General features: G+C 38.8%; 1 protein-coding gene across 1 annotated transcript in view; it reads right to left on the reverse strand.

Moving 5' to 3' along the window:
- The window catches only part of Scp1 (Sarcoplasmic calcium-binding protein 1), a 146,889-nt gene that overhangs the window by 11,196 nt on the left and 115,055 nt on the right, over nucleotides 1-20,638 (reverse strand). The window contains exons 3-4 of the mRNA XM_083133841.1: nucleotides 11,452-11,618; nucleotides 8,943-9,072 (exon numbers count right to left, since the gene is read on the reverse strand). Of these exons, the coding sequence (XP_082989967.1) occupies nucleotides 8,943-9,072; nucleotides 11,452-11,618 (297 nt within the window). The remainder of the gene's footprint in view (nucleotides 1-8,942; nucleotides 9,073-11,451; nucleotides 11,619-20,638) is intronic.

A 20,638-nucleotide genomic window follows, 5' to 3' on the forward strand; every position in this document is an offset into this window, starting at 1 on the left:
GAGCAAAATTAGAAATATGATGCAGGCCCATCTACTTACATATTATTTTCTTGATGAAACGAGCACAAAATATGTCTTAAAACCGTGAAAAGCAGTGAAAGGCGAAAACTCTTAAACTTGTAGCTGTTAGGTAACATTTTGGTAACTATACCTAGATATTAAAAGCAAGAAAGTTTCAGTAATCTGTGCGAGGAAATCCAGTGATCCCATATCGCTATATATATTATTGCGTCGTTGGATGGTAGGAATACAAATCGTTGGCTAGGGGTTGGATTGAACTGACGTCATCAACATGCTGGGAACCGCACCAGGTGACAGTGATTAGCACGGAATGGATTTATATGTAAATACATATCTTCATATGATGCTAAAATCAATGTTATTTTGCATTATATTTGGTAATCATGGTATGTAAGCTCAAAACTGCCCTTCTTATTTTCTATATTTTTACACATGTTAGCTTTTAGCACATGTTTTAAATATTTTAGTAATTTTACATTTAATTTCCGAACATTTTCCAACATATTCCATATTCATGCTATTACATTTTCCATTCTGTTAATGCCAAAGGTTTTCCTCTCGTCTATTTGCACTCTGTTTATTTTAACTCTCAGCAAGAAAAAAATGCATCTGTTATTCTAACATCCTTTCAACAATAGAGAATGCAAGCTCAAGCTTTCGCGGTGAAATTCATTGCATTGTTTGCGTAATGAAAATTCAGAATTGTAAGTAGATATTTAATTACATATTTTTATTAAAATAACTAAATATACATTTATATATCCGACACTATTTTAGTACATATAGCCTAAATCTATTCCATGGTGATTAGGAAAACACGACTAAATCTAATGTGACGAACAGGTTAACGAAAATAATCACGCCTGTAGCCCTGAAAGTCAGGGGTGCCCATTCCCCCCAAGGCCCATGACACACTCCATCCCAAAAAGGTAGAACATTTACCTCCGTTTATGCCGAATTACTCACATTATTTTTGTCAGACAAAATTTGCGAAAAATATAATACCAGAGGTGCAACCACGAATTTTTTTCTGCGGGAGGCAAAACGTACCAATATTAATAATAATAATAACATCATAATGGCTTTATTATTATTATTACTACTACCAGTACTAGTAATATGAAAGACGTTATTATCCTCATAAATTACGCAAAAAGGGGGTAGAAGACTGTGCTAAAGCATTTGTTTGGAACAAACGATTTGAAATATTTTTCAACACCGTCAATTTAACATTAGCTAATAATAGAAATCAAGCACACAAACTGTATTATTGAATGACACAAAATGAATGATAAATGCATTCCGAAGATACATGTGTCACTTTCATGTACAACATATGTTTTACACATATGCAACATGGAGCGACAAGAAATAAATAAAATACATATGCAACAAGCTAACGCTAAAATGTGTAGGTATTCAAAGCTTTTTCAATACAAATATACAACACATATTATTTAAATTCATTACATTACAGAAAACAACTAGAATGCGAATGAAGCGAGCAAGAAAGTTTTTAGATCCAATTTTTGCAATTGAAAACAATATTGATTTAATAGGGCGCAAATAATTTCACTGGACGCCATGACATTCTCTCTTTTACAATTTTTTTACATCATTCGGCGCCCATGGCCGACTCCCGCCGCCCCTAGCTACAGCTCTGAACTTGACGAAAACGAGAAAAGCAGATGATGCGAGAGAAGCAAGCAAGAAAATTTTACAAAATGAATTTTTATTTGCATAAAATTTTAAATCGAAGGGGTAATTGCTCCTCTGTGCCCCCCTGCAGGTGCCCTTGGCCGTCAATGTTTACCTCCCCTTGCTACCCTAGAATTGACTTCTGTCGAAGGTTGGGGGAGGGGCAATAGCCCCCTCCCCCCCGTGGTTGCGTCACTGTATAATACAGACATATTTAATCAATATATGTTTACTTTAGATACGTTAGGCTCACTGCAATTGTTAGTCAACCTTTTTCTGCACAGTTTGTCTGCTCGACTAACCTTGTATTAATGCAAATACCACGCCCTCCCTGCAACCAAACCGATTCTAAAGGCATAAGAGGTGGTGTTTCATTTCAACCCACAGGTGATCAATAACAAGTCAATCAAACGATACGATCCCTCCATTTTTGTGTGAAGATATATAGAATTGGTATAAAATTTTGCCCCCCCCCCAAAAAAAAAATTACCATGACGCAGGCGCGTCATGAATCCCCTCTGTGGGCACCCCTGCTGGGAGTATAATCGAAAATTTCTGTGTAAAGTGGCAAAATTATCAAGTTTGGTAGAATATTTGAATGCATCTAGGTTAACATTCATTCGTTGTCACTGTTCTTGTAAAACATGCGAAGCTTTTTTATTTGTCGATGATTGTAAGTTACTTATTACATACACTAATTATATTTTTTCTTTACTTCCATTTTGAAAAAAAAATGCCCCCTACATCAAGAAGTCTTGGTCCTATGTTCGAACACTTGTTAAGGTATGATTGCGTTCGCCCCATCATCCAATTCGTCTCTTTATACTCACAGTCGCGATTAACCTAAGTGATAGAAAACCTAAATAGAAAGATAAGATTTGTGCAGATTTGTATCGCTTTGTAATCTAGTGCTTCTGGATTCCATTCCTGGTGGAGATACAGGAGAGTGCTCGGGAACCATATTTAAAATGCAGGTGTCAAAATATGGACAAACAAAACTATACCCAAACGTTATTACCATCTTTGTTTGGGGTATACTTTTATGTACATATTTGGTTCTTACACTACTTCTGAAAATATGACAGCGTACAGTCACGGATAAAAGTACTTCCACCACAGAGCCTTATAGGGGAAGTATTTCTTTCCAAAACTGTACAAGCAATTTTGTTACTGAATAAGATTTCAGTTTTCTTTCCACGTGTCTATCGTCTGAAACACCCTCTGAAATATTTAACAACCTGTATGTGAGGGATCTATAATCGTCCATTGAAACGAGAAGCGTATCTCATAGCCTATTCTGTTTGCCACTATTGTCCTTGCTTCGCAAGATGAATAATGCAGTGCCGAGTCTTGCTTGCTCATGCCAGTTAGACCTTAATCACGTTTTTCCTGTATAAGCGAGTGTAATTTGCTATGCAAAGTCTAATCATGCAGAAAAGTGGATCATTATTTTCGGTGCCTCAAAGTGGAAGTGAAAAAGGAATTTGGTGTGCACTGTTGCCTCTAAGGGCATTGGATTCCAAACTATGCGCTGTAAAGACATTTTACCAGGCACTAGATAGGTGGCACAATCTCTAATTGAGTGTTTAACGTTGCTTCTTTGCAGTCATTGGAAGTAAGTTACGTTTTTGACCTTTAGAAATGAGGAACTACAAGTAATCACTTTTTGAATGTAGTAACTGTAGCTACTTTTTTTAAATTAGCACGTTTTGTACTTCATTATTTAGCTGCGACGATGAGGATGAATCATGCTTTCCCTAGAGTGAAGGGCGATTCTAGTTTCTATTATAATATCCCTCTTGTACTTCTCAATACATATGTAAGTACATCCTTTTTCGGTTTTCATGTTAACGAAGTTAGGTTTGCGCGACTTTTGAAACATTTTGTATAATATGAGCCTACTTAATTTTCGTCAACCATAAGTGTGACTTCACGTTTACTTTTAATAACAAATACGATATGCAAATTTTTAATTATGATTCTAACAGTGAGGTCAGGTTACGTGACAATTATGTTTCTAATATACAGGGTGTCTCATAAGTAATAGCGCAAACTGACACAGTTGAAAGTACACGATAATAGAAGCAAAAAAAAGTATCAGTAAACATGGGTCTGCAAACGAGCCGTTTTCGAGATAATTGCGAATGTGTGGTTACAAGCCTCCACTGACTTCATTGTTTGTAAACGTCGTCCTAGTTGGTAAAATATACTCTTCGTTGCTGTAAGGTTCCATTTTCACCACACAGTACAGCACAACTGACGTGACTCCCACAGTACGATTAGACCGTGTACTGATTGTATCCATCCTGTTTGATTACAACGCCACCTCTCGGAAATGTTCTGTTTTGTAAACAGAGCAAACCTCGGAACGCGCAAGGAGTAAAGCACTCGGTGTTTACAAAAGGCAATGAGTGACGGCTTCTAACCACACATTCGCACACATTATTAGCATTTTACAAACTAGGACGACGTTTAGAAACAATGAAGTCAATGGCAGCTTGTAACCACACATTCGCAATTACTGTATCTCGAAAACGGCTCCTTTGCAGACCCATGTTTACTCAGACTTTTTTGCTTATATTCTCGTGTACTTTCAACTGTGTCAGTTTGCGCCATTACTTATGAGACACCCTGTATATATATATATATATATATATATATATATATATATATATATATATATATATATATATATATATATATATATATATTCATTTTATGAACCTTTACAACATTTCGTGACATGTCCATGGATTATGTAAGGAGTGAATTGAACCTTTTTAAAGGACAGGTTGGCCAAGGAAGTTCCACCAATCCCTCTGGCTACAGCACTGCAGACACATGATGCCTTCTGGTGGTTGTACAGTCACCGGTAATACAAATGGGACACCTATACCCTAAAATGCTCGCTTTAGCAAGGCGTCATGTGTGTTGCCTAACTTTACGGCACTGGTAAAAGTTGTAATTGAAAATTTGCTATTTAAATCCACTAATCGCCGTGGAGTTAGACAACACACATGACGCCTTGCAGGGAAACGAGCATATCAGGATCTAGGTATTTGTATTGCCGCTGACTGTACATATAAGCAATCTGCAGGCAATTCTGCTCAATCGCTTGTTTTTGTTTAACTCTTGTATTACAGGTGTCATTGTAAGTCAAATTTCTGTTAAATAATTATTGCAAGTAACAAAACAAGAACTGCTTTTGATTGTCCACAAACGAACACTTAATTCTCTAAACTGCTGATTACTTTAACTCATTCCGCATTCCTTCGCTGCTACGCCATCTTTGTGGTCCATTTTGATGCTACATTCACAACGGATAAACGTTATTAGTAAAGAGGAAAGCGCTAACTAAAGTCACAAAACAATGCCATAATTTTAGTTGACAGCAGAGAAAAATACCTTGAAATCTTATATACATGCCTCAAATTCTCATTACACAGGTATAATAATGCGAGTTGTGATTCTTTGTTGACATTTCTATAGAAATAAGTTCAATAAGTTGAGTTTCAACGTAAGTATACAATTTAGAGTTGTTCTGTGTTCCATAAGATTCTTAGGAGTTAAAATCTTATGTTAAGTAATTTTAATTTTACATGTCTTTTGCTGATATGTATGTTATGGGTAATTTCGTGCACATAATTAAGCTCGTTTGGCATGAAAGATTAAAGAAACGTTGTGGTTATGAGTATAAAAGGTGTCTCAAAATAATGATCTTTATTTCAGACAGGTAATATGTTTCAGCGATGCCTCTGGTCTGGTAGCCTGTTGCAGATAAACAGGTTCACTAGTCAAGTTCCAGCGGAAGTTTGCTTCAGTCTTCAAACTCTCAGCTAGGAGCGCTCTCGTTGCTGAATGTGTACAATGGCATCGGTTCAGGAAAATGTACATTGCGATGTTACCCCACTGAATTTATCCTTTCGGGATACATGTAGGACGTGGTGTATGCACAACTGTGCCCGATAAGAACATATTACGTGAACGCTTCAGAAGTGCAAACTGTAGTCGACAATCCCCAAAACGTTGTACACAGTGGCGGCGATTAAGTGGGACTTTGGGAAGGGGGGGCAGTTGCCTCCCCGCTTTTGCCACTTTTGCCCCCGCACCTTGTGTGTCATTATGGGTGTCATATTAAGTGTTTAAAGTGAATGCTCTAAAACTAAAGGGGTATATGTAAGTACCAAGTTACCTTCCCGATGGCGTACTGATCAAGGGGGGCCGGGTTCGATACCCTGTGGAGGCACATAGTGGTTCGGATCCCACTTTAAACTGTAGGTCCAGTCCAGATTTGCTAATAGGCGCATAAACGTGCACTTAAAACAAAAAAAAAACTCAAATTCGTTACCAAGTTATGACCAGTTGAAATCAGAGGTTATCATAAATAGAAAGAAATTAACCTTTGCAACATCTACATAATCAAATCTATCAGTAAAAGTTAAATGGCACTTGTAGCGAAGTACGCTGCAGCTGTGATGATAGTTTGATCAGGGACAGCTCAACTTCTAACTCGTTTGTCTCTATATTAGCGTAGAACGTGGGCAAATACTCGTATTTTACCAAGAATATGGTGACATTAGCAGGGCATTTCCTATTTGAGTCTCTGTCCAGATTTTCTTTGAACGTAAAAATGCCAAAATGTCCTTTTGTGTGACTATGCCTTATGGTCTGTCTATATGATGGGTATGTGTATATTAAGCAGTACGTAACGCCAGAAATATTGAGAAAATGGAAGCTAACACCTGGCGATTGTTACGTAGAAATTATTTCGCATTTCAATGTCAACAATGTACATATTCCAATTTCTTAAAATATTGGAGTTTCCTCTCTGTTTGCCTGGAACTAATGTCCCCACTCAACGAGTTTTTGTACATTCATGTGGACAACTGATAAAAACGCTCTTTCAGTACAAACTTTCAAAGATATGTTGATTAAGAAAGTGAACTTTAATCTCACATGTGTAAACTTTTACAAAATATTATTTGAAAAGAAGATTGTACTGAAGAAGATCCATTCATCGGCAAAATATCAATGAATGACTTTAGGACTGCATGTTTGGAGTGCAATGCATATCACCATATTATGTAAGTTATTTGCACAGTATTTATTTATTTCATTAGTGTTCAATCATAACTATTTATGACGAAACAGTATTTGTATTTAAAAATGTGTTTGCCGCCCTATTTTAACTTCAGGAAAATATAAATAGATATTCCGTTTTTTTGTTGTAAAAATCTACCAAAAATGAAACAATTTTCTCGACGTACATGTGGCGGTACAAAACTGGCAAGAGAGGCTTTCTTTCAGAATAAATTAGCTTGTAAACATTGCAAACTCAAAGACTTATTGTCCCAGTTTCGATGTGATTTTCATCGTAAATTGTTTCACAAGACCTCAATCGTATTTGCAAGACAACGAACAGAGGACAGCGTTGCCAGACAAAAAATACACAAAAGCAATAATGAGCACACGTATATCACCATATTAGACGGAACGAAATCCGATTTCCGCAAAGACTTCTGGGTCATTTGCTGAAAGTGCGACGCTTGTAATCCTGTTAGGATGGGAAAGGCTTTTGTCTTTCTGGCTGATAAGAGACCACCTCAAGGTGTTTTCAAGCACAGCAGGGGAGGATATTTCACGATATTTGGCCCGTAAATTTAGCTGTAAAAAGCTTTACGATTCTTGCAACCTCACTGGAATACTCCATAAACTACAGGTATTGTGTTCACAACTCGAAATGAAATAGCGAATCTTGCGTCGTGAAAAACTTAAGCTGTCAGAAATGTGAGGATAAATAAGGACACGAATACTTTCATGATTTGGCTTTCAACACGATACGTATTATGTGCTCAGAACAGGAAAGCTTTTCAGCAAGAACAGAAAGATGAGAATGCAGCACAGACCGCTAAAAAAGGAATTCAACTGCGCAGTGTGCTAATGAAATATTTTGCTTGGGAGGGGAGGGGGTGCTAGGAAATTCGCTCTATGTGTGGGGTATTGAATTCGCTATTATTATTATTATTATTATTATTATTATTATTATTATTATTATTATTATTATTATTATTATTATTATGGTGTCGTTCTGATTGTTAAATTCTCGAGACATTTCTTATATTTCTACGAGCAAAATCAAATAGCGTGGTACCTTGAGTTCTGGAAACTGCAGAGGAAAAATTTATGAAAGTATTTTTTAGAGCTGAGCCAATACCACCGATACCCAAACGAATACTGATACCGATCCTTAAAAATTGTAACAATTAAAAGTTGTTCAAAATTTTTATTAATATTAGTGGTTGAGTATTCCACTTCAACAAATATAAGCATCAATTTACCTGAGTTTTACTTTGAAATATTCAAGAACTACATCAGGATATAAAAATACCTCTGAAGTAATCACAAAATACAGTCTCGCACATAGTATTTCTATAAAATTAATGAAAACTTCGTACTTTGCACAATTTCCAGGATAAATAGACTCCGCGATATAGTGCGGCATTTTTGAGGATCCTCTGAACCATCGAAATGACGGAAAAGTATCGGTAAATAAAATCCAACTGATGCTTTCCGATACCGAAGCATCGAAATTGTGATCGGCTCATTCCTATTTTCTTCTACATAGGGATCCTTCTTCAATTCAACTTCCTTATTTTCCTACACGGTATAGATGTACAACATTCCTCATAGCGTCAAATATAAAATCACTGCTGAATTAAACAAAGTGGGAGGGGGGACTAAGTGCAATTAGTACCAACAACCCTTTCGTCTTTTGTCAATATCGTCCTTCACTCACAGACAGAAACTTTCTATGTAACCTGACTTTTGACTCACCCTATATTTCAGTTAATCGAGATTAGTTCCACGATATCAAAACCTGATTGAGACTGAACGAAAACTGAGCAAGGGAAGAGATAAGAACGAAATCACCAGGTTTTCACACAGCGAAGTTCTGTTTATCAGCGCATGTTTAATTGTCAAAGTGAATTACAAGTATCGACTGTAGTATTTATGTTAAATTCAAGGCTTGCAATGATGGTTTTCACTTCTTATTAAATAAGATCTTCACTCCTGCAAAAATGCTGTTAGTAAGTAATTATCACTAAAAGAAATACAAAACAAAACACACCAGGATAGCCAATAAACGACGTGCGAGTTAGTCGCGAACTGACAAAATGTCCAGGTGCAAGGGCATGCTGAAATATAAGTATCAAGAATCATACTGTTGATGTCAATGGTCTTGAAGTTGGAATCAATGAACATTTTAAGGGCCTGGGGGAAATTGTCGTAGTTCTTGCCGACACAAGCGTTCTGCACGGCCTTCTTGAATTCGTCCACGGTGACAACTCCGTCCTGAAATGCAATATTGGAAACAATTAGAATATGACGCACAGAAATAATATCCATATTCAGGGGCGTACTGGCCATACGAACAAGGTTCATGTGTAAAAAAAAAACATGCTGAAACATACTGAAGTATTATTGCAATATTTAAGACAAAATATATGAATTGTAAACGCAATTTGCTATACCTTTTACTTTGATGATAATTGGAAAATTCGTAAAAATTATTTCTTGGTCTTGACTTTTGGCTATTGGTAGTAGTATTATACTGTACAGCCTATGACATTACTGCTTGCTTATATTTACGATATCTTGTAAATAATAATTTAGATGTTTCTTGGAAACAGTTAATATCTTCTATTTTTTCAACTTTTAAAATTATAACATTGCTAGTATAAGAGTAATAGTAACTGTTATAGTTTTTTCGTATGTTGTATATTTTCCTAAAGTATAAAACTTGGCATCTGTAACTTTAGTTTTCTGGTAATCATTCAAATAACTCCAAGCATTCTGTGAACTGATTATTTATAATAATAATAATAATAATAGCATAATGGTAATCGCCAATGGGACGAAACTTATCATATCAGACTTAAATTGTTCTAAGATGAAGAGAAAAATGTACAAAAGGGACTCTTAGATTCTGGCAACACTGTGGTACAGTAGCAATTATCAGGATCTATATCAGGAAGTATCAGCAAATATTGTTACAACAATAGAACAATAGCGGAGCAGCACCTTAGCAATCATTGTTGGTAGGATTTGTATAAACTATTTCTATGGTAACTTTATCACCTATCAATTATTACTACGCAAATAGAACTTCTGTGGTAATTATCTTCCATAGCAACCATATGCCACAGTGCACCATAATATTATCAATTCTAGTAAGTATTGCTATGGTATTAACATTCCTTAGCAACTGCTACAGCAGATATAACATCTCCTAGAAACTGTTCCTACGTGCATATTCTAATAACTATTGTTGTGGTAATAGTATCCCATTGCGCGAAGAAACTGTATTCTGTAACCACCATTGTTACAGTAATAAGAATTCTTCATATGCGCTTTCATGGTAATTCTATTCTATAACAACCCTTCTTGCATTATATCATCTATTAGCAATGGTTGCTACGGTACCAGTATAGCCCAGCAACCGTTAATAAGGCTTAGAAACCGTACATGTGGAATGCTAATTCCTGACAACTGCTCGCTAGTAAATGTCTACATTTATCATCTATTGGCATGTTAATAGACCTCTCTGGCTACCGCTGCTGTACAGTGGGATCCATGAGCATTACCGTGCAAATTGTCCATGACTATTTTCATTAATTTTTCTCTTATATCCTATGTGTTTTTAAGGGATGGATTTTTATGTATGAAGTTGTCAACAGCTTGTTTTGAATTTTATTTTAATTCTTAATGTTCTTATTGGGTCAAATAAGGTACACGAACATGGTGATGGACAATTTGACCGGTAATACTCATGGATACCACTGTATACCAACTGATGCCTTTATAGGTGGGGCGTAATGGCATGGACGCCCACAGGAAAACATCGAAAGGGGATGAGAGTGAAAATTAAAAGTTGTAATATATTGACATCATCATAAGAAGGAAGTATTGAAAGGGAGATAGATAGCAAAATATGTGAAAGAAGTGGTAGAGGAAGGATGGAAGATAAGCCAGACGCACTCAAAGAGAGAAGAAAAATAAAGAAGCAAGATGGAGGACCGAAAAAGAGGACAATAGAATAAAGAGAAATGGAAAAGAAGAGAATATAAAGTGAGAGAGAGAGAGAGCAAGAGAGAGGAGAGATAAAGAAGTTGGAGACAGTGAAAAAGAAAGAGAGAAAGCAAAGAAAGACAAAGAAACAAGACAGACAGAAAGGGAATAGGGTAGAAATAAAGAAACAAGAAAGATAGAAAGGGAGAGATATATAGAAACTACACACACAAAGAGATAGAGAGAAGGAAATAGAGAAGCGTGGCGGAGAGAGAGAGAGCGAGAGAAAATGAAATATAGAAACGAGAAGGATAAAGGGGGAGTAGGAAGAGAAATAGCAGAAGATCGATAGAAAGACAGGAAGAAAACACAATATGAGACATGAAAAAAAGAGAGAGAGAGAGAGAGAGATAAACGGGTTATAAAAACGAGAAGGCAAGAAAAAGTATGCAATTGTTCTTTATCCAAGAGGAGTTAAGTGAATCTCTCGACTCCACACCATGCAATCTGCCATACGTAATGCAATTCAGGATCAATATTATCACAAAGAAGTGATACATTTTATGACCAATCACTGCTTTCGACAACAGTACCCAACGCAAGGCCCCACATATCCTATTGTGTTTCTCTAGCACGTAACAGAAAATTAAAGAAAGTTCAAACCTTGTTGAAATCAGCCAACTCGGCGATCTCGTTCCACAAGTTCAACATGATTTTCTGGTTTTCCTGGAATTTTGCCTTGCTGAAGTCTCCCTTGCCCTCCAAGATGGTTGCTCGCAGGGCCAGGCACTCGAAGTCATTCTTGTCCAGGTAGCCATTGTTGTCAATATCTGTGAAGGGGAAATAAGAGATAAAAATCAGATATTGCCAGTCACGTCTCTATCGACAGTGTTTGTTTACAGGTTGAGAAATTTTGTAATGAACAGAGAGACCAGCCATTTATAAGATTAAAAAAAAAAGTGAATATAACGAGTCCAGGGAAAAGCCTATGATACACCTGTTTTTACAAGAGAGCATATCAAACTTTCAAGACTCACTACTTTCCTCCTGAATTCCATTGTTAAACTTTCACATTTTTCAGAACTTAGAGAGTTTTTGGTCTGCGCACTTACACCCACATAGGACTACACTGATGGAGCTATTTCATGCCATCGACAACAGCAAATCGATGAAGTTGGACTTTCCCAATTTTCAATTATCTTCAGTCGGTATGCATTCTCAAAGTTATCACGCGTTTACTTGTTACTTAGTAATATTAGCAATCACTGGGAGTAGGCATTGTTGTCAAAGAATTAAAATTTCCAATTATCAGCTGTAATGCATGGATTAAAATAATTGAAACCGTTGATTACATTGATCTGTGAGAAGCAAAAACAATTCCCCACTCACCTAGGATGCTCATTAAGTTGCCTTCGCCAGTAGAAAGGCGAATCATGACCGTACAAGAGAACACAGACAATAACAAGCACTCGGTGGAGGAATTTGTGATGTGAGTGGAGAGAGAGAGAGGGGGGGGGGAAGGAGAGAGACAGAATGAGAGGGAGAGAGAATGACAGAGAGAATGAGAGAGAGAGAGAAAGAAAAACAGAGAGAGAGAGAGAGAAAGGGACAGAATGAGAGAGATAGAAAGAGACAGAATGAGAGGGAGAAGGAGAAAGAGTGAGTGAGTGAGAGAGAGAAGGAGACAGATAGGGGGAAAAGAAGATCGAGAGAGAAAAAGAGAGAGGAGAAAGAGTGGGAGAGAGAGAGGAAGAGGGAGAAAGAGACAGAATGAGATAGAAAGAGAGAGAGAAAAAAGAGAGAGAGAGAGAGAGAGAAGGAGGAAAGGAGAGAGAGAGAGAGAAAGTGACATAATGAGGGAGAGAGAGAGAGAGAAAGAGACAGAATGAGAGAGAGAGATAGAGGAGAGAAAGAGACAGAATGAGAGAGAGGAGATCGAGAGAGAAAAAGAGAGAGGAGAAAGAGTGAGAGAGAGAGAGGAGAAAGAGTGAGAGAGAGAGGAGAAAGAGTGAGAGAGAGAGGAGAAAGAGTGTGTGAGAGAGAGAGGATAAAGAGTGTGTGTGAGAGGGAGAGAGAGAGAGAGATCCAAAGGGAGAGAAAGAGATTGAGAAAGAGAGACAGAGAAAAAGAGTGTAGAAAAGTAGAGGAAGAGAGAAAATAGAGAAAGAGAAGAAAGAAGGGGACAGAGATAATGAGAAAATGATACACATGCAGAAAGTGAAAGAAGGAAAGACGCACATGGAATGAGAGAGACTGAGAGAGAGAGAGGGGGGGGGGAGAGCAATCCACAACCAAGTCCTGACGTCTTCAGGTGTCCCTATTTGGAAAATTCGATTTGTGCCTTCAAAGGGCGCACGAAATGGCCACTCAAGGGGAGCAGCCCTTGTTGTTCCAGCCAATTGACTGGAGCGGGCAGAGGCGACGGGGAACCAGGGAAACATCAGCGAGGTGCTGGAACTGGAAAACGCAGCCATTTGAAACATAGCATAAGATAGCTAGCAGCGGTGGGAACAAAGAAAACGAAGTCATGGCACCTTAATGACCCACAAGTAGCGAGTGCAAGGCGGATAAAAAGTTCATTTCTGATTTCTCGCCTCTGTTCGCCGTTAACATGTATTTTCGGACAAATGTGTTTCACGTGGAGACATCCCGGCCATGTTTTAGTATATAAACTCTGCTGGCACTGGCGTACGCAGGAGAAGCTAATAGGGCTACAGCCCCTCCCGAAATTTTTAGGAAATCAAACATTTTGAAATGAAGCTAGTAAAGATCTTGGGAAAAACCAAAGTGGTAAATGCAAGCCCCTTTAAAATTATCTCCATTTATCATTTTTGTCTTTAGATGACTTTTAAAACGAGGACTTAGAATTGCAAATACAAAATACTTTACGGTGTATCTCCCCCCCCCCCCCAACCTAGAACACAGCTACGCAATATCCACCTTTAGAATTCTGAAATTTCCTGACTTAACAGCTTGTATTCCAGAAGTGCAAGAACAACCATGTGAAGATGGAATGGTGTGTACAATTCGAGATTTTCATCACATCGGGAAATTTCGTAAACTTCCCGTTCTGAAAATTTTCCTACCTGATCGGGAAATGGAGATTTTTCAGTCACGAGCGTCAGAATTCCGACCTTACCAGCGGAATCGAACTCTGGTCTCCCACATAGCAGTCAGACTCCATACCGACGAGACCACCGCAATACTGATGATGATGTCGGCAGGGCACAAAACATAGCATAGGGGTCCAAATTTTATAACCTCCCCCCTGACGCGAGTATAGGTTTGTCAACAGCGCGCCTGTCGTCCAATCATATTTCAGAATGGTCTTTTTCCTTCCCAGTCGACCAGGCAGTCATGTTATGTATCTCGCTCGCTTTAAAACGCACGGAACAAGTGGGTATGACCCTACAATGCAGTGTCGATTTCACAGAGGATCGGAGCTAGAGGGAGATTATTTCCATAACATGTTTTGCTGTTATGCATTTGAAGCTTCGGAACGAGTCACAACTCTCGAAGCAGCCAATCAACGAAGCGAGCCGCTGACGTCATCTCAAACCAGAACCTATCGCTAAGCCCCGTGCTCAGGCTCTACACGCCCACTAGGCTCGCTAGACAGACTCGCGTAGTCCGCTGGAGATGTTCCGAAATTAATTCGACTCTACTAGAAAACGTTTGTTATTGATTTACTGACGGTTAGGAATTAGTGTTTACGCCTCCTTCATTCGGTTGACGTCACAGGCCAGAGTTGTTCAATTACCTTTAGAGCATAGGCTCTCATCCTTTTTCAATACGGGGCCCACCTTGAAGGATATTGCACTTCATGGGACTCATAAGCAGAATTGCTTGTACTTGTAGGGGTGTGCATCCAGTTTATAATCGTATTTTTGCTTACATCGAGTACGTTAAGAAAGCCTTTTCTTTACGCTTTCTTAAACAAATTACACATACTTCATTCTAGGAAAGTAAATATGTAATTTTTATGTATGGCAACCGCGTACACACTCACAGACGGTCGGAAATATCAAACAACACCTTAAGTTGACATGCATGTGGCACACAGATAATGAACTCATTGCTGCGACCGAATTGAAAACGACAGATATGCGATTCCCTTGAGTGAAACATCAGAGAGATGCTGGTTAAAAGAAATGGTATATCGCGATTAACAGAAATGTAGTTTAGACTACGTACAACAGAGGTTGAATTTAAATTGTTAAAACAATATAATTTAAATGTAATAGGTTTTTAAGACACAGCAAATAAATTTTCGAGCCCGATTCCCCCCTCTTCAGTACCCAGCACTGGGTCACGCCCCGTAGGCTGAGAAACGATGCTTTAGAGGCTTCTATCGACTATAGACCCTGTTAGGCGAAAGTTAAATTGAGGCAATCAATACTTAAGCTTTCTTAACTGGACATCTGGCTTTCATTCTTGCTGCCTACTGCGCATGCATCGTTGTTCATTGTCGTCCAGTGTTGATTTGTATGTTCCAACAACACAAACAAACGATCACAAGCAACAGTTTCTAAAAAAAATGCTATGTTGCTCAACAATGAATTTTTAAAGTCAGAGTTCGGGGACTTTATAAAAGCACTAATATCGTCGGTATATTTTTTGATGTTAAATATTGATACAGTCATGATTACTGAATGAACTGCTTTAACTTGGCCAACAACTTTAAAAGTTTGTTCGTCTGGGTTTTTATCGATACTTAATACTCAGATAACCAAGTTCTGGGTGGAATCCGGAATCAATGAGCCCCCACCAGTAATCGAACTTTTGATCGCGAGACGTTAGCCACTACGCTTGCGGGGTGGCCTTCCTAACAACTTAATACCAGGGAAGATTTAGGGTTGACTTGACCTGTGGCAATATTGATGTTAGTGACTAAGCATGCCAAGCAGTCTTTGATTTTGAACTGAGTTTGAATTGATGTTTCAAGTCCACTTTATGCACAGATAGGTTAATCGGGACTGGACCTACAGTTTAATGTGGGATCCGAACCACTGTGCAATGTGGCTCCACCAGGTATCGATTACAAGGGGACGACGTTACCACTACGCCATCGGGGAGGCCAATATGCATGTTTTGTATGGTATTAGTAGTTCGACTACCACCCCCAGAAAATATCCCCGCTGCCCTTTGCCACTCAAACATTTTAACTGGCGTCGTAAAGGTGTCAAACAGGCAGTGACGTGCCCAAGGGAAGTTGGTGGGGGTCATAACCTCACATTGGCCCAGTATTCTTAAAAAAAAAGAACACCAAAAGTAGGAAAAATGTCAAAATAAGGGTTGACTACTAAAAAAGTATACGTACAACCCCTCTGTTGAAAATCCAGGGTTCGCGACCGCGAACATCATAATTTTTTTTCTAATAAAACCCTGCATCAGAAATGATATGGAAACAGTTTTTCCTGCTTTTTACAACCAGTTATGAAATCAACGACACCCTGTACTACATAATTGAGCATTTGAAATCCTCTTAGGTAAGCAGCATGGCCGTAGGCAGGAAAAAAAATCGGGGGGGGGGGGTTCATTCATAATTGTTCCCATGGGCGTCGCCAGAAATTTGAATAATAGAAATAATAACAATAATTGTACAGTCTTAGAAAAAAATACCTGGCCACGGGACGTAGAATTTCGTAACGTCTTAAAGCCTGTTGTTTATGCAACCGAAATAACAAGATATTCGCTTAAGTTTGCCTGGTGATTCTGAGTTCTCGGGAAGGATTGAGCTTTGATAGCATGAGTCACATGACTCGTGCCCCAGCAACAACAAACAGCTGGGTGCTACGATGCCTCCAGAAGAAAATTTCAGGAACTGGTTTCTTGACAAGAGCTACTCGTAAGGAAATACTATTCTTTCAAGTGATATTAGAGTCATTGTCAAGAAGGTTCGCTGAAATGATGGTTCTCATCACAGACCACATGCCACACGTTAATTGTTTAAGTCCAGTTCATGCACTGGACCTACAGATTAAAATGGGATCCGAACCAAATGCCTCTCTATTTGGTATTGAATTCGGAAGCCTTTCATTACATGGCGAAGACGTTACCACTACGACATCAGAGAGGCAATGGAACCCCTTGAGAAATAGATAAGCAAAAATTGCTACGTGACAAACCATATTTGACCGTAAATTTTAAAAATAAGACAATATTTTGTACTGACAGTTTCGAACCGTGGGAGAGGCATATATTTTTTTGTACCATCGCCCATTTCACGAGTTTATAATTCTTCCTCACCGACACGAGTAACGCGAGTGGTAGAAGAAAAGCGAAGTAAAATAACTGAAACAGAAATAAAAGGAAAAAGCGAAATAAATTTTATTCATAATATTCTGCAGTCACTTGAGTTGCATTCACGGGATGCTATCTTTAAAGAAAGCCGTGGTCTCTTCCTTGTCTTTTTCGCTTTCTTTGTGCTCTTGCTTTCCCCTGTCACGATTGGTCTAAAACTAATTAATGCGACGTTAATTAAACAATCCAAACAACGAAACAATGCACAATCAACTGCACAAAACAACATTCCAAATGTTTTCGAATCGGAAAACAATTGAGATGCTGTAAAATGACTTAAGATGCAGTAATAAAGTGGGAATTCGGTACCGTATAGAATTAAATCGGTAGAGATGTTCGATTTGATTGGATGTTTGTTATTTAGATTTGCTATTCTTTCACTTTTGGCAAATAGCGACGATGAAGATGAGTGATGCTACGATGAAATTGATGAAGGGACACTTACCAAGGACACCCACGCCCAAGTCGAGATTCTAACCAGGGACCCATGGCATCGTAGCGCGCTGTGCTAACCACTCCTCCATGGAGTGGACATTATACCATATTTTGTGTGCTCAATTGGGATCAATCAATGGAATGAATAGGCATATTGTATGATTAATAAATTCATATCATAATACCACGTCATATTATTCGGCACGAAGTAACATCAGAGACATTCAATCTTGCATTCTTGCCTTTCAACTAATTCTTTGAATTCAGGTTAATCACAACAATAAGATAAGTTATGAAGCAAATGATAGTGAACGTGGGATATTATTACGAATTACCTGACAGAAACAACATTAAGCAGGCTCGGTGGTCAAGCTCATTAAGTGATTGACATTCGATATCGTCGCCAAAGTTCCCGGGTTTGAGTACCGTCCTTGTCGGGGGTGTTTGACTATTTCGTCATCAATTTCATGTAATGGTCACTCGTCCTTATCGTCGCGATCATCGAACAGGGAATAAAAATTATAAAAATAAATACGATGGTTTTTGAGTTGGTGTTTTTTAAGTCCACTTTATGCACAGCAAGGCTAATCGGGACTGGACCTACAGTTTCAAGTGGGATCCGAACCACTTGTGCCTCCACCAGGTATCGAACCTGGGACCCCTTGATTACAAGGCGACGATGCTACCACTGCGCCATCGGGGAGGCCCTAATAAATACGATGGAAGAGTATTTATTTCATCTCTCACGAAATCTCCTACAAAACCGGAATATATGAAATACATGTATATTCATTCACATACATTTTCGATTTCTATATTTAACTAATCGAGACCGAGAACGGGAGAGCAATTTTCAATTCGAGAAACCGAGAGACGGAGAAACTGTCAAGTCTCGTTTCTTCTTGGCACCTCCGTAATCGAGTTGTTCTGTTTGTCATTGGCTTTGTATTGGCAATTATTGTCATTATTCCTCCCCTGCAGGTAAACCATAACGATGAATTATGATTAAATGAAGCAGATAAAAGGGCAAGAACAAGAAAGTCATGCCTGTTCGAGACTCCAACCCAGAACCTTACGTAACGAGATTTGAAATTCTGGAGAAGGCGTCCGTGTTTCGCTTGGTTTTCTCTTTCCTCTACTTCTCTTATATTATCATACATGTATAATAAAAATGGATCTGATACGATATGTTGCGATTCATAATTGTGCTGGTTAGATGCTACAGATGTGAACTCCAACCTGCAATATATTATTCCCTTTTGTTTCGTATCTGGTTGAACATGACATTTTCTTACACTGCGACAATTTCTTTCTTAGTTTTGGTTTGGTGCACAGATATGCTAATCTGGACTCGACCTTCAGTTTAAAGTGGGATACTAACCACTATGTGCATCCACCGTGTATCAAACCCGGGATCCACTGATTACAAGGCGACGACGTTATCACTACGCCATCGAGGAGGCTCCATGACAAAATTTTATTCACTTGATCTCTACCATAATTTATTTCAGCATTTACATTTTCGTTTTCTTCTTCTTTTTTCCTTTTGTTAAGTACTCTTATACAACTCTTTTTGCATCTTCGAATTTCTTCTTGTTTCAGGAAAAAATAATACATGCAGGCTGTATAAAAATCCCCCGTTCAAATAGATAAAACGTTCACTCTCGAGAACTAATTTACATGTTTATCACTAAAGTAACCATTAGGAAGGAAACTATTGAAATGCTAACTGATATAACTGCAGATGAAACAATACTTACAGCCACTAACGAAATATCTATTCTTGTGTAGCCTCACAGACAAGTATATGGTGAGTCATTCACTCTTGCGAAGGTCACTGAACTAGAGGGTGGTGGCAAGCAAGCAGGCTTCTGCTCTACCAAAGACGAGGTCACGTGTTCCAGTTATCAATGGCGTACGAAATAAGGAGGAACACAGCTATCTGACGTATGTTTTGGTTCCGTCATTGCACGTAGAACACTTTATCGTCGTGGCCTTGAAGTTCCCTCAGGGCACTCCTACGTAAAGGCTTCTCAGCTAGAAGGATATCTTCCCCATTGAGTGGAGGAAAAGTGGGTGCGTATAGAGGTACTTCAACTTTCGTATTCTTTTTCACTTCAGAACCCGTGCTGTATCGTCGACTTAATTCAATCTATCCGATGTAAGTTTTAGGTTCTGTTTCTGTGCGGTTATTTCACGTTGTCTTCCTGCTTATGTTATTCGCGACGAAGGTTCTGGATTCGATAATTTGGACAATAACGGGATTGTGTTGGTTGGTTGATTGGTGTCTTAAGTCCACTTTATGTCCTGTTAGGCTAATCGTGAATGGACCTATAGTTTAAAGGGGGATCCGAACCACTATGTTCCTCCACCGAGTATCGAACCCGGGATCCCTTAATTACAAGGCGCCCACGATCCCACTGCGCCATCGGGGATTGTGTTCGAAACGAATGAATCAAATTTGAGTGATATGATATGCAACCATTGGAAGACTATTGAAAGAAAAGCTATGGGAACCTGCCAGTTTTTCTACTGCAGACAGGAAACCATAAACATGGAAGAGAAGCTTATATTCTATAAAACCTGACGCTATGTTCTCGAATACTGGCTAAATATAATCCATAGAGGCATAGCAACGTTAAACAACCTCTTATATGATACATATAGGTTTAAAAAGGTCGAAATACAAAGATTGTGTGCGCCTCACTGATGGCGTAGTGGTAAGGCCTTGTAATCAAGGGGTCTGGGGTACGATACCAGGTGATCGCACATAGTGGTTCGGATCCCACTTTAAACTGTATGCACTTCAGATTAGTCTATCTGTGCCGGTGACTCAGTCGGTAACGCGTCTGACTACCATGCTATAGGCCCCGGGTTCGATTCCCGGCCGGTTCAAGCCCGGGAACTTTTCTAACGTTGGAAGCGACCCCGGCGCCCACCCAGCGTCGAATGACATGGGTACCTGGGGGAAATCCTGGGGGTAAAGGCGGTCAGGGGCGTGATGCTGATCACATCACCCACACTCACGAACGAATCAAGAAAGTGTGGGGCGGCGTGATGCTGATCACATCACCCCCACTCACGAACGAATCAAGAAAGTGTGGGGCGTTAC

Source organism: Lepisma saccharinum, chromosome 13 (genome assembly GCF_977018435.1).
Source record: "Lepisma saccharinum chromosome 13, izLepSacc3.1, whole genome shotgun sequence".
In the NCBI taxonomy this organism is placed as follows: Eukaryota; Metazoa; Arthropoda; class Insecta; order Zygentoma; family Lepismatidae; genus Lepisma; species Lepisma saccharinum.